Source organism: Pristiophorus japonicus, chromosome 17, assembly GCF_044704955.1.
Source record: "Pristiophorus japonicus isolate sPriJap1 chromosome 17, sPriJap1.hap1, whole genome shotgun sequence".
NCBI lineage: Eukaryota > Metazoa > Chordata > Chondrichthyes > Pristiophoridae > Pristiophorus > Pristiophorus japonicus.
The window spans coordinates 9,591,297-9,604,758 of NC_091993.1; the positions used below are offsets into that span (position 1 = coordinate 9,591,297).

The 13,462-nt window shown below is 44.1% G+C and overlaps 1 protein-coding gene across 1 annotated transcript in view; it reads right to left on the bottom strand.

Moving 5' to 3' along the window:
- Positions 1–13,462, bottom strand: part of LOC139228115 (protogenin-like) — a 111,121-nt gene that overhangs the window by 45,665 nt on the left and 51,994 nt on the right. The window contains exons 7-10 of the mRNA XM_070859303.1: positions 12,119–12,281; positions 10,145–10,392; positions 8,815–8,979; positions 7,612–7,917 (exon numbers count right to left, since the gene is read on the bottom strand). Of these exons, the coding sequence (XP_070715404.1) occupies positions 7,612–7,917; positions 8,815–8,979; positions 10,145–10,392; positions 12,119–12,281 (882 nt within the window). The remainder of the gene's footprint in view (positions 1–7,611; positions 7,918–8,814; positions 8,980–10,144; positions 10,393–12,118; positions 12,282–13,462) is intronic.

Genomic DNA, 13,462 nt, shown 5'->3' on the forward strand with positions numbered 1-13,462 from the left:
TCCACCCTGCTGCTTACTCCCCTAATCTGATGAAAACAACAGGCCTGATGCCCCACAGGGATGTGTCCTGCTCCAAGCTCGACAGCTCCAAGATTGATGGTTTAAGATAGCAGGCACCAGAATGAAATACTAGTGCTTTGACTGTTTATTTGGATGTATCAGCAAACATAAACACACCATCTCTTTGTTTGTGCCCAAACTGAATTATTCTTGGATGGATACCATTTACTAAAATCAAAGGTAAACAAGATATTTCCCCTCCCCCCCCCCCCCTCCCCGACCCCCACCCCCCCACACACAGTTGGAGAATCAGTTCCTACTAAGCACAGGCTCATCTTTACTGTCGGGACTAGCAGACCATTGCAAACCTTCATGATCCATTGATTTGGGGCCCATCCTGATGTTACTGGCATAAGAGCAAAGGTCACGAGGGTAACAGCAGCAACATCTTAACAAGATTATTGCAACAATCTCTTATGAACAACAGGCAGATCACCATATGCTCTACCTAGGGATGGAGGTTTGCATTTTCCTCCTCGAAGTCTTAATAGCATCATTTTGCATCTTACTTGTAAAAATGCACTGCACTAAACCTGAATTAACAGCCTCAAATACTTGTTCTTTTATCGATTTACTGCCAACCTCACACACTTCACAATCGAGTGAGCAGTACGCTGCAGACCGATCCTTGGCTAAAATCCGGAATCCACAGTTGCACGGTTTGTGTCATTTTTAAATGAAAAATTGTACTAGTGGGTCCATTAGCTGTATTGCTGCTCTCCTAGCAAGGCCCTTTGGGAGACATGGTTCAATCATCAGTGAACATCACATGGTTCATCTTGTAAATTTACAATGGGCCTGAATTTGCAGGCAGATACCTCAGAATAAAATAAAATAAAACAAAACTACGGACTTATCTGATGGATCCTGGATACACAGAGACTCGTGCTCCTGGGGCTCGAAGCGTATGCGTGCATAAAGGCCCACATTTCCCAGGGGTGTAGGCAGTTCACAAGCATCCCTGGGATCCCGTGGGCCGGCCTAACCAACCAATCAGAAAGGGGATTTCTATTGTGCTTATGGGGATTCCATTTATGTACGAAACCCCCATAATCTTAATGTGAATCACTCAAATACATGTACACAACCTTGAAATTATAAAAAATTACATTACAATTAAAATATAATTTCATTAAACATTTAAAATAATGTATTTTTTGAAAAATTTAAACGTTTTAAAGGGGCTAAAAATAACCTATAACTAATTTAAGTGCTTAATATTTAAATAATTAAAATTTAAACTCTTATGCTGGCAAACGGTGGCTATGTGCCTGTTTTTACCAGGCGCAAGAGTTTCACGGGCATTCGCTGGGCAGGAGTTGGGCAAATAGTCCAACTCTTCACCAGCGAATCTCCATTTCCCAGGGATGCGGAGGATCTGTCAAGAAGATGCGCATGAGCATCGCAGACAAAATCCCGGAACTCCCGAGGCACTTACGGCCCGTACGCGGTCATTGGTCCGGGGCCAATATTTTTCTGCAGCACCCTGTGCACACTGCTGAGAGAAACAACACACAATCTATTGTATATTAAACATTTCAGTGGGTCACAACATTCCATTTAAAAAGTGCATTGATAATTCTTATGCCAAGCTCAGTCTACGGAAAAAACGATTATTAAAAAGTGTTGACATGCATCTGCAGTGCCAGTTATGTCTGGAGGTTGTGTTGTGAAAAGCCAATTTCAATTTTAATGCTCTGATTTTAACTCTGGTTGTGTGTGGGGAGATCATAGATCATGATCCTGCTGGTGTGAGCCTCGGGCCTTTTTAACTCCCAGACCTCATTACCATGTAGGAGGTAGCACTCCTGCCCGAACCTGGCGGGAATGATGAGGTGCCCGGCAGACTTCGCTGGGTGGGAAGCCACCAGCCAGGACCCGAGGAAACACTCCCCAGCAACACTAAGCAGTGAGAGGAGGTCCAGGAGATTGGCAATGAGGAAGAGAAGCCACAATTGACAAATGCAACTTTTACAACATCGGAGCTTTATTTTACCTACGTGTATGCCTCGCCTCTCAGAAGCGAGCGACTGGCCCTCCTCCAGCAGCTCCCACTGCTGCTGGCGACATCCAGACCGGTTGTTCTGGGCGGTGATTTCAACTGCATCATCGATGCGGCTGGACGATCCAGCAGAGCTGACAGCAAACTGGACGCCACGTCCAGACTCCTGAAGGACACGGTAAAAGATGCCAAGCTGTGCGCCGTCTTCAGCAAACCTGCAGATGGAGCACCGCTCAGATACACCTGGTCGAGACCAGACGGGTCCGTCCGTTCCAGAATAGACTTCCTGTTTGTGTCCCACACGCTCAAGGTCAGATCCACCGACGTCGCGCCGCTGTCCTTCACTGACCACTGCCTCCTACTGGCCGACTGCCTCCCACAGGAAGACCAGAAAGTTGGCAGGGGGATATGGAAGCTCAACGTGAAACTGTTGACCCCGGAAAACGTTGAGGAACTAGAGAGGGATTACAAAGGTTAGAGAACCATAAAAGCCCTCTGTGATTCCCCGATGCACTGGTGGGAAACAAGACAAACATCAAGAGGTTCTTCATCCTCAAAGGTGTTCAGGAAGCGAGAGGGAGACAGAGGGAATTGTCCCAACTCCAGAAGAGTATGCAAAACCTGCTCCTGCTGCAGCCGATGGGGGTCGATGTCGCGGAACTCCAAGAGGTGAAGGGCCAGCAAGCCTCGCTCTTTGCCTCAGAGTCCTCCAAAATCATGTTCCGCTCCAGAGTCCGCTCCGTCGAGCAGGATGAGACTTGTTCGCGTTTCTTCTTCCAAAAAGGTACACAGTGGGAGCTCTGTGATCAGCAGCCTAAAGGAAGAAGATGGTTCTGTGACGTCTTCACAGCCCGACATGCTGAGGATCAGCAAATCCTTTTTTGCCAGGCTGTACGACATCAAGCCCACAGGCCGCGTGGCCTCCCTGTCTTTCCTGTCGTCTATCTCAGAGGTCTTAGACGACAGCGAGCGGGAGAGTCTGGACCACCCGTTAACTCTGATCGAGCTGACAAAGGCCGTCTGGTCCCTCGTGACGAGTAAAACTCCCGGAAGCGACGGCTTACTGGTTGAGTTGTATTCGCTCTGTGGGACTGGATGGGCCCAGACCTGCTGGAAGTGTATGGGGGTATGCTTCCGGCTGGTAGCATGTCAGAATCGATGAGGAAAGGCATCATCACCCTCATCTACAAGCAGAAGGGGGAGAAGGAGGAAATCAAAAACTGGCGGCCCATTTCACTGCTCAATGTGGACTACAAGATCCTGTCAAAGGTCATCGCCAACAGGATCAAGTCTGCTCTGGAGCTGGTGATCCAACCGGACCAGACCTGCGCTGTCCCCGGCAGGAAGATCTCTGATAGCCTGGCGCTACTCAGGGATACGATCGCCTATGTGCGGGACAGGAGGTTGGACACCTGCGTAATCAGCTTGGACCAGGAGAAGGCCTTTGACAGGATATCGCACACGTACCTGATGGACATGCTCTCCAAAATGGGGTTTTGGGAGGGTATCCGCAATTGGATCCAACTGCTCTACACAGACATCAGTCGTGCAGTTCTAATCAACGGGTGGGAAACTGAAAGCTTTCCGATCAGGTCTGGAGTCAGGCAAGGCTGTCCTCTCTCGTCTGTCTTGTTTGTGTGCTGTATCGAGCCCTTTGCCGAGTCCATCAGAAAAGACATTGGGGGGGGGGTGACAATCCCAGGCAGCGGAGGCGCTCAGGTCAAGACCTCCCTGTACATGGACGATGTCACCGTCTTTTGCTCGGATCCGCAGTCGGTCCACAGATTGCTCACAATCTGCGACCAGTTTGAACTGGCCTCGGGAGCGAAGGTCAATCGCAGCAAAAGCGAGGCCATGTTCTTTGGCAACTGGGCCGACCGATCCTTTATTCCCTTCACCGTTCAGCCAGATTACCTGAAGGTTTTGGGAATATGGTTCGGAGTGGACGGGGCGTGCGTCAAAAACCGGAACGAGCGTATCGCTAAAGTGAAACATAAACTGGGATGGTGGAAGCTGCGCTCCCTCTCCATTGCAGGAAAGAACCTGGTCATCAGGAGTGAGGTGCTCTCGGTGTTGTTGTACGTGGCACAGGTCTGGCCCATACCCAGCTCCTGTGCCGCGACAGTCACCCGGGCTGTCTTCCATTTCGTCTGGAGATCGAAAATGGACCGTTTCCGCAGAGACACGATGTACAAATCTCTGGACAAGGGGTGAAAAGGATGTTCCGAACGTGGCCACCTTTGTGTGTGGCTGCATCAAGCTGTGCATAGACCCTTCGTACGCAAACACCAAGTGTCAGTACGTGCTGAGATTCTCTCTCTCCCTGGCGTTGCGAAGGATGGATCTGGCCAGGCTGCCGCGGAACGCTCCGAGCAGTTGGACCATGCCTCAGCACCTGTCCTCCGTGGAAAAGTTTTTCAAGAAAAACACTTTTGACCACAAGGCCATAAAACAGTGGTCGACACGCAAGGTCCTGGACACCCTACAAAAGGCGGCGATGATGGATCCTGTTGGACGGTTCTCCGAGCAGACTGTCGAACTCGTTTGGCAGAACGTCTCATCGCCAGAACTTTCACACAAGCACCAAGACGTAGCTTGGTTGGCGGTGAGGAGGGCCCTAACTGTCAGATCCTTCATGCACAGCCGGGGTTTCAGAGACACGGCACTCTGCCCCCGAGTTGGCTGTGGTGCGGACGAGACTGTCATCCATCTCCTTTGGGATTGCCCCTTTGCAGGGCAGGTCTGGAAGGAGATGCAGTGGTTGCTGTCGAGGTTCATCCCAAGCAGCTCCGTAACACAGGACTCTGTGCTCTACGGGCTGTTCCCAGGGACACACACCGAGACAGACATCACCTGCTGCTGGAGGGCCATCAACTCAGTGAAAGACGCTCTTTGGTCTTGCCGAAATTTGCTGGTCTTCCAGAGCAAGGAGATGTCCACGTCTGCGTGTTGCAGACTGGCGCAATCCAAGATCCAGGAGTACGTGCTGAGGGACGCACTGAAAATTAGTGCAGTCGCCGCAAAGGCACGGTGGGGAAGGGCCACAGTTTAAAGCCCTTCTGCCACGGTAAACCCAGGGGCAGGAATCAGTATAAAACCCCCCTCGGGCCGTACTTGTAAACTTTCTGTATACATAGAGCACCATGATCTGAAAACACCTATGCAGTGCCATGTATAATGCAAGTTCAGCAACTGTTTAGTAATGTATGTTGTAAAGAAATGTAACTGTACCCTCACCCATTCCGTGTACCGTATAGTGCCACATGTAACATAATTTGATGACTGTATTACAACGTATCCTGGATTGTACTGAATTGTACCCTGAAATGTAAAGCAAGCAAATGTATTGTATGGAATTGCTGACCGCATCCAAATGTACTGAACTGTCTTCCAATATACCGTGCAAATTTTTATATGAATAAAGTATATATTTTGAAATAATTTTTTTTTTTAAACCTACAAGTACTTGAGGATACTGCCTTTTGGGGCCTGATTCCCCACTACTCTATTGAATCAGAGAGGGGTATTTTTGGATGCATATGCTAATAATTATATATTTTGCATACTGCCCAGCAAATTAAATTGTCATAGAAAAATAAAAATGGAATTGACGTCTCCCATAGCTCAAATTGTTAAGCATCTAACTCCTAACCTTAGTACAAGTCACAGGTCACCCTGTCATTTGAACTTGCTTCATCCAGTTGAAATTGCCCTTAGTTCTCAGTGAGGCCAGGAGTGTTGCACAGAACTCATTTGCATAAAGGTAAGGCAGGTCAACAGAATAGAAATTGATCACATAATGGCACTGCTGGATTGTGGAGGGAAGGAAAGTCCTATCACCCACCTCCTGGCTGTTTCAAGCTGGATGCAATGAGCTGCTTCCCAGGAAAGTGGGGAATGGGTGAGGTAGAATGAGAAAACTTAGTTCAACATTTTATTCTAACTTGGAATTGGAAGTTTACCGAAAGACAAATGTAATCGAACGCTTGTCTAGGCAGAGTGGAAAAAAAACTGTACGGTGATGCCCAATAGCTTGCCACAGGGTGGTATTTGTATTGTGCTGTGTCCAGGTCTCCAGCTTGGTCACTGTCTTGCAGAAGGTGCAGGGTTTGGGATGGGACATTATAAAAGGATTTTCCTCTTAAATCTCAATGCACTAATAAATCCACTTCCATGTATTTTCCAACAAATCTGAATCTATTTACCCATTTGCATTAGTGAACGTTTAAATGTACCAAACTAATGAGCCATATTTAATTCCCAAATTGCAGCATTCTGCAATAGTTCAGTGTGTCACCAGCAACTTTAGTGTATTTGCAAACAAATGAAGTACAATTAGAATGACAGTGACATCAAGAGAGTATATTCAGTTCTAACTTGTTTGGATTAGGTTCTGATAAACAGCAAGACAGATTGTTCCTCAGAGGAACCAAAGCTCAATATTAGCTTATTTTTTAAAAAAATCTAATTTCAATTTTCTTCCTTCTCTCCTGAAGGCACAGACTTCTGCTGGGGTATATTTCCACAGGGAACCTCACCCAAGTGGCCACTCTTCATGGTTTGAGACTAGAGAGCGAGTGTTGCTCGGCTATTTGCCTTGGGGGTATCTCAACCAAGCCCAATCTCGTCTTCTCTAACCATGTTGATCACGTGCGCCTCATGCATGCATACAATCCAGCCGGTGTCGCTGGCTAGAAATCAGGAGCAGGAATCCTGACCTTTCCCTATCTTAGCCCCAGGAGTATGAATGCAAATTTTAGCACCCTTGTTGGAACCTTGGTCGAGATCAGTTAACTTAACATACACCACGAATGGAACCTGCAGCCTACTGTTGCGTATCACTCAATTACAAGACCATCACCGACTGAGCCAATAGAGAAGGTCTTTAACGTACTAATCAAAACGAAATGGATTCTAGAGTATTGCAAATTATACTGTTCTCCACGCTGCTAATGAAAGGAGCCTAGATGTATTTATCCAAGAAGAATATATATACACAATATTGGTGTTTGACACATTAATGAATGGAGAGTGGATCAGTGCTTTGTGAAATCTGAGATTGCAAATTGTGCTAGACCAAAATTAAATTTCTCAAATGTAACACTTAAGATTCATAGATTAGACAATTTGCTACTTTTATACTTGATCCATTAAATCTGATATACTCAGTAACATATACACTCAATGCTCCACAATTGTATTTTAACCCTTGTATCTAATTTGGTTATCAAGTCCAAATATCTGCTTACTGCATTGGATGTATGCAGCAAAGAAACATTCTAAACTTGCATGATTGCTTCACATCCGTCGGACCCTGTGGCCAGTCTCATCAACAGGCCATAAATGGTGGCAGCAGATGATTCTGGCAATGACCAATCTTTTCAGATCTGATTCTGTAATTCCAGTGTACAAAGATTGGTATTTATCGCTCTGATGACCAAGAATGTGGTTACTTTGACTGTTACACATTGTTCATAAAGTAGCAACCAGTTGGGATGCTGGATATTTTTCTTTGCGCTTTCTAAAAAACAAAAGAGACAATAAATGACCTTTTACACTGGTAGTTTTTGGGGTTCTGTGGGATGTCCATATTGAAGATTCTCCCCATCCTACTCTGGTTGCCGCAGAGATTCGCACAAGGTAAATGCTGTCAGGTTCTATATCTTCCAGCAGATGGTCTGATTTGGATCCTGGCAGCTCCACAAGGTGAACAGCACTCTCTGTGCTTTTGCGGTAGTAAACACGGTACGCAATAATACGTCCTCTCCTGAACTTGGCTGGAATGGGGAGCCACGAGATCAGGATGTTGGTCGGGCTGCGACTGGTCAAGCTGATTTCTGGCACTCTCAGAGGGACTGTGGAAGGCGGGAATTAACAAAGAAACGATATTTAAAATAAATCCACAGAAAAGTTTTTTTTTTCAGCAACATCAAATGTAATGACAAGAGGGTAGTATTCTTTCTCGTGGGAAACATGGTATCTAATACCACATAAATGAACTGTGAATGCTTCTGGAGTAGCAGATTAAAAACTTATTTTAACCAATAGTTCAATGTGTAATTTCTTAAAATTGTTTCATTTGTGTGTCGATATATTTATCTTTTATAAAGAAGTCAAACTATTGAATGTTATCATATACAATGCAACTGACGAGTTTTTAAAGCTTACACTTCAATTATAATGGACAGACCAAGAGATACACTGTGTAAGTCGGGACTAGAAACCAACAATATTCACTCATTGTCCAAGTACTGGGGAGTTGGTGTATGCATGTAACAGCTGGTTTCAGAAAACCTGACAAACAGATTCAGAACGAAGAAAATAATTTAAATTTTTTTTTAATGGTAGTAATTGGAAATAAATAATGAATATTGCGCAAAAGATTTATCAACTGGGGTGGGGAGGGGGGCTTGAAAGCAAATGGAAGATACATAAAATAAAGTACTCTCAAGCACTACAGGTAGGAGTGATTAAAGTTGCATAAATTAAGCTGTAATTATACTAAAAAAATAGGAATTGGTTAAAATGATGATAAACGGTGTTTAGGCACATTTCAGGAACAGGTGGTAAAAAGAAACTGATCCCGATTTAAAAAAAATAAACTTGGCTAGTAGAGGAATAAACCAACAGGTACAACTTAAACAAACGCTGTACATGTAGGAACTTTTGTGAGCCATTTATTAACATAATGCTTTTTCTGTATTACACAGAAGCCAATGTCTAAAAGCATTCTCAGAATAAGCTATTCATACCGTCTTCCAGCGTGTGCTGAATAACATGCTCCGACATTCGACTGGCTCCCATGGGCATGTACGCAACAATATAAAAGGTGTAATTGCTGGCTGGCTCCAAGTCATCAATAATGTAACGAGTTGTGTCATTCCCAATAACCACTTGATATTCCTCATTATTTAAACCTGGGGAAAGAAAAACCCTCCGTCAATTTGTGATCCTGAGATAATTAACTTAGGTAGTCGCCTGTTACAGCTCCACTTCTTTAGAGGTTTGGCATGTGATAGAAAAAAAAAAGTGAGCCTTCTAAATATCCCTTAAAATGACAAACTTTTCAGACTTTTGATATAATTTTGCAGCAAATAAACTTCCCCATCCCCCCTCTACTATGGTAATGGAGTCACACAATCCATACCAAGAGTTGATCTTCCCATCATTAACTTCGCTAGTACTTTGCTTCTTAAAGCAAAACACTGCATTTTAAATACAGCCAAAAGCAAAATTATTCCCAATTACATTTTCCCACATTCATGAATAAGTTGGATAGCCGCTTAATTTGCAAAACCTAAGAGGCCCATTCACAAGTAGTAATTACCGGCTAATAATGAATTTCAAAAGTCCTGATTTCTGACCTAGAAAACAAAATCCTTGAAGGAAAATTAAAGAGTCTTGTTACCCTGCTGAATACTTCAACAGAACTCACGCTGGGGCTTAATGAAATAACTATAATGGAATACAAAGCAACCATTCGACTGCAATCTGCACTCCATAGCTAACACTTTAATGCCTTCTGAAAACTGGTGGTGCTGCCTGAACACACTTCACCACACACTTTAATTATACCTTCATGCATTTCTACACTCTCTGTTCTATGAACTCATAATAAACACCTTTCCCTTGAGAAGGTAAATCTTCTACCCAATTTTAATCATCTCAACAGATCACATTGTTTGTACAGAGAAGGCTGCTATTCCCATTTCATTAGAGAGGCTATTCTCTCTTTGTGACCTCTGCTCAGCAACAGAATATTAACAACAGATGGTCAACCTCTCACATTCCAATCAGACATTGGCAACGGAGAATGTCCAAGCCCAAAACAACAAAAAGAGTGCAGAGGATAATATTTGCAGATTAGCTTTAAAACAAACTACTGCATTTACATTTAAATAGACGCTTTTTCTGAAGTTTGAGTCAAGATGCACCTTGTAGGTTTATTTACTGCATTAAACATTTCTTTCTTACCTGGCAGACAGCTCGAATTGTTTACTTTGAAGCTATCTGCCGGCTGAATGAGAAAATGTGTTTGAGCAGCGCAAGGTCAAAAGTGTACGGATAAAACTCTGGACTCACCTTCTGCTTTCATGTAATGGACCGAGTATGCAATTACTTTATCAGAATTGTACATGGGCCTTTCCCAAGACAGAAGAATGCCCGAACTCGACACCGTTTCGGCCTGAATATTTCGAGGTGCACTCGGCCTGTCCTCAGACATAATAACAATCAGTCTGGCCACTGAAAGAACAGAGCCTTGCTGATTCTCAGCCACACACTGGTAAATGGCATCATCTTCAGGAATGATCTGGTTGATCACCAATTTGCTTAAAAATAAAAGAATCATTTGATTTACTACCGGAATTTTCAAGCACATCAAATCTTTATTATCTATAAATAAGTATAGCTCTCTAATGGAACATTTTTACATTTGGCAAATGCAAATCTTAAAAAGGGGCCCATACTTTGTACATTAATAACTGGAAATCCCATAGACAGGTTATAACAATGTGACCAATTTACTAGGAATTGCTCCAGTTTCTGCGAACTATGTAAACCTCATTTGCACAAGATTAATTAATTCCAAAGTTAATCTGGTTCAATTCAATTCCAGGAGGGAACTTCAAGTCAGAACCCTCAGACTAAAAGTCACCTGGTATCAGTATTCACTCAATCATGACTTCTATTGGTATGACACCAGCCTTCATTCAATGTAAGCAAAAGCCCAAAGGGATAACAGTATACTTTTGGCCTGTGCCACTGATCTACAGGTAACAAAGCAGTTATGTCAGGTTACTGTACTGGGTAGATAGGTGCTGCATCTGCATTTTCTAGGTCTGCGATTGATTGCGTGTCCTGTGCTAGAGTCAGACCAGGTCCAGCTTCCCAGGGAACGTCTGGTTTACAAAACTGTAAACCCAACTCTTTAGGGCAGTCTGATGTCACAATCAACACGTAAAACTGAATAACCAGTACTGTTTGGGTACTGCTCAGAGATTTGTTATGTTTCCACTATTTTAGAACTTGGGAGCTTTTGAAGCCATGCTCAGCAAGACAACAATAAAGACATTTGTAATATGGCAGTGCTACAAGTGTTAGCAGAAAGCTGTCAATATGATCACATACCAGAGCACCTACAAAAGGTCATCTAATTCTGTGTCAGTTCACACTAGTGACCGCAACACAGTGCGATGCCCTCTTTTCAAAACGCAACTTTAAAAAGAAAACTCTGGCAATACAGGGGACCACATTTCAATTAAAAATAACTGACTGGCCTATGACGAAAAAGATCGGCGTCAGTGCTCAGTGCTCCGTGCATGCTTTGCCCTCCCCCATTCCACAATAATGCAAGTCAGTAATGTAACCGCATAGCTCCCTGCCTGATCCTGTCCTGGCCCAGCCACACACTTTCAAAAAGAAAAACAGGAAGCCTGGCTCATTCTCCCCCTCCTACCCAAGCACACGGAGGTCAGCCGCACCACTCCCTCAGCCACCCCGGCAGACACGAGTGATTGAAACGGATCCTTCCTGATAACTGTGGCTCAGAACCACACGAGGCGGTGTATTTACCAACTGAGGCATCCGCCAATTCAGTTGAAATGCCAAGTCCTGGACACAGCTATTTCAAGTCTCCTTGAAGTTCTAGTTTGAATGGTATTGTTACTTTTCATAGACCCGCAATTAAACTAAAATACATTTAAAAATGCATCTTTAACTGTGTGTATAGTGCAGTCACTAAAACGTATGCTGAAATGATCCCAACTTAGAATTAACAATCCTATGGAGACCAGCAAGTCACTATGGCCTTTAAGATTATTAATTTATCAATATAACTGTAAAAAGTTAGCTTGTTGACTTTTTAGACCAAACTATTGTTCACGGAGTTCAAACAGAAACATTACTGGACAAAGAGCTGCATTTAACACCACAACCAAAATCAAGTGCATTTTAGAAAAACATGATAACAATCATACTCGATTTCGCTCATATTTCAGATCTGCAAATAGGAGGCAGAGCTTTCCAAAACAAAACTAAAAATAAATCAATGTGTACCTGCTATACTGGACTTTGATACGCCCATTTGAGTGAATCCTTTGTCCATTCTTCAGCCAGCTAATTTTAGGCGCTGGAATACCTTCTGCCTGACACATAAACCTGGCTGTACCAGCACGAGGCCTTGTCAGGCTCTCGGGCCACTCAACGAAAGATGGTGGGGCTATAAAACAACATTGGAAATCACTAGTAAGACAGTGAAAAGTGGCACGCGTCTTGCCCAATTGATCAAGGAGCCAAGCCTAAAGAATTAAAAAACCTCACGTTGTGAAGCACTCTCTCAGCAACAAAAACTAAGCACATCTTAAGCCAACAGTCATGTTTGGCATTGGTGGAAGTCCCAATTGAGAGAGTGCAACATCCTTTGGTGAAAGAATCTCCCAGTCATAGAGAATGATGGAAAATGATATCTGAAGCAACTTAAATTGCAAGGTGGTGTATTTAGACTTTCAAAAGGCTTTTGACAAGGTCCCATACAAAAGATTGGTGTGCAAATTTAAAGCACATGGTATTGGGGGTAATATACTGACATGGATAGAGAACTGGTTGGCAGACAGGAAGCAAAGAGTCAGGATAAACGGGTCCTTTTCAGAATGGCAGGCAGTGACTAGTGGAGTGCCGCAGGGCTCAGTGCTGGGACCCCAGCTCTTTACAATATACATCAATGATTTGGATGAAGGAATTGAGTGCAATATCTCCAAGTTTGCAGATGACACTAAACTGGGTGGCAGTGTGAGCTGTGAGGGGGACGCTAAGAGGCTGCAGGGTGACTTGGACAGATTAGGTGAGTGTGCAAATGCAAGGCAGATGCAGTATAATGTGGATAAATGTGAGGTTATCCACTTTGGGGGCAAAAATGCAAAGACAGAATATGTGAATGATGGCAGATTAGGAAAAGGGGAGGTGCAACGAGACCTGGGTGTCATGGTACATCAGTCATTGAAAGTTAGCATACAGGTACAGCAGGCGGTAAAGAAGGCAAATGTTATGTTGGCCTTCATAGCTAGGGGATTTGAGTATTGGAGCAGGGAAGTCTTACTGCAGTTGTGCAGGGCCTTGGTGAGACCTCATCTGGAATATTGTGTTCGGTTTTGGTCTCCTAATCCGAGGAAGGACATTCTTGCTATTGAGGGAGTGCAGCGAAGGTTCACCAGACTGATTCCCGGGATGGCTGGACTGACATATGAGGAGAGACTGGATTGACTGGGCCTTTATACATTGGAGTTTAGAAGGATGAGAGGGAATCTCATAGAAACATACAAAATTCTGACGGGACTGGACAGGTTAGATGTGGGTAGATTGTTCCCGATGTTGGGGAAGTCCAGAACCAGGGGACACAGTCTT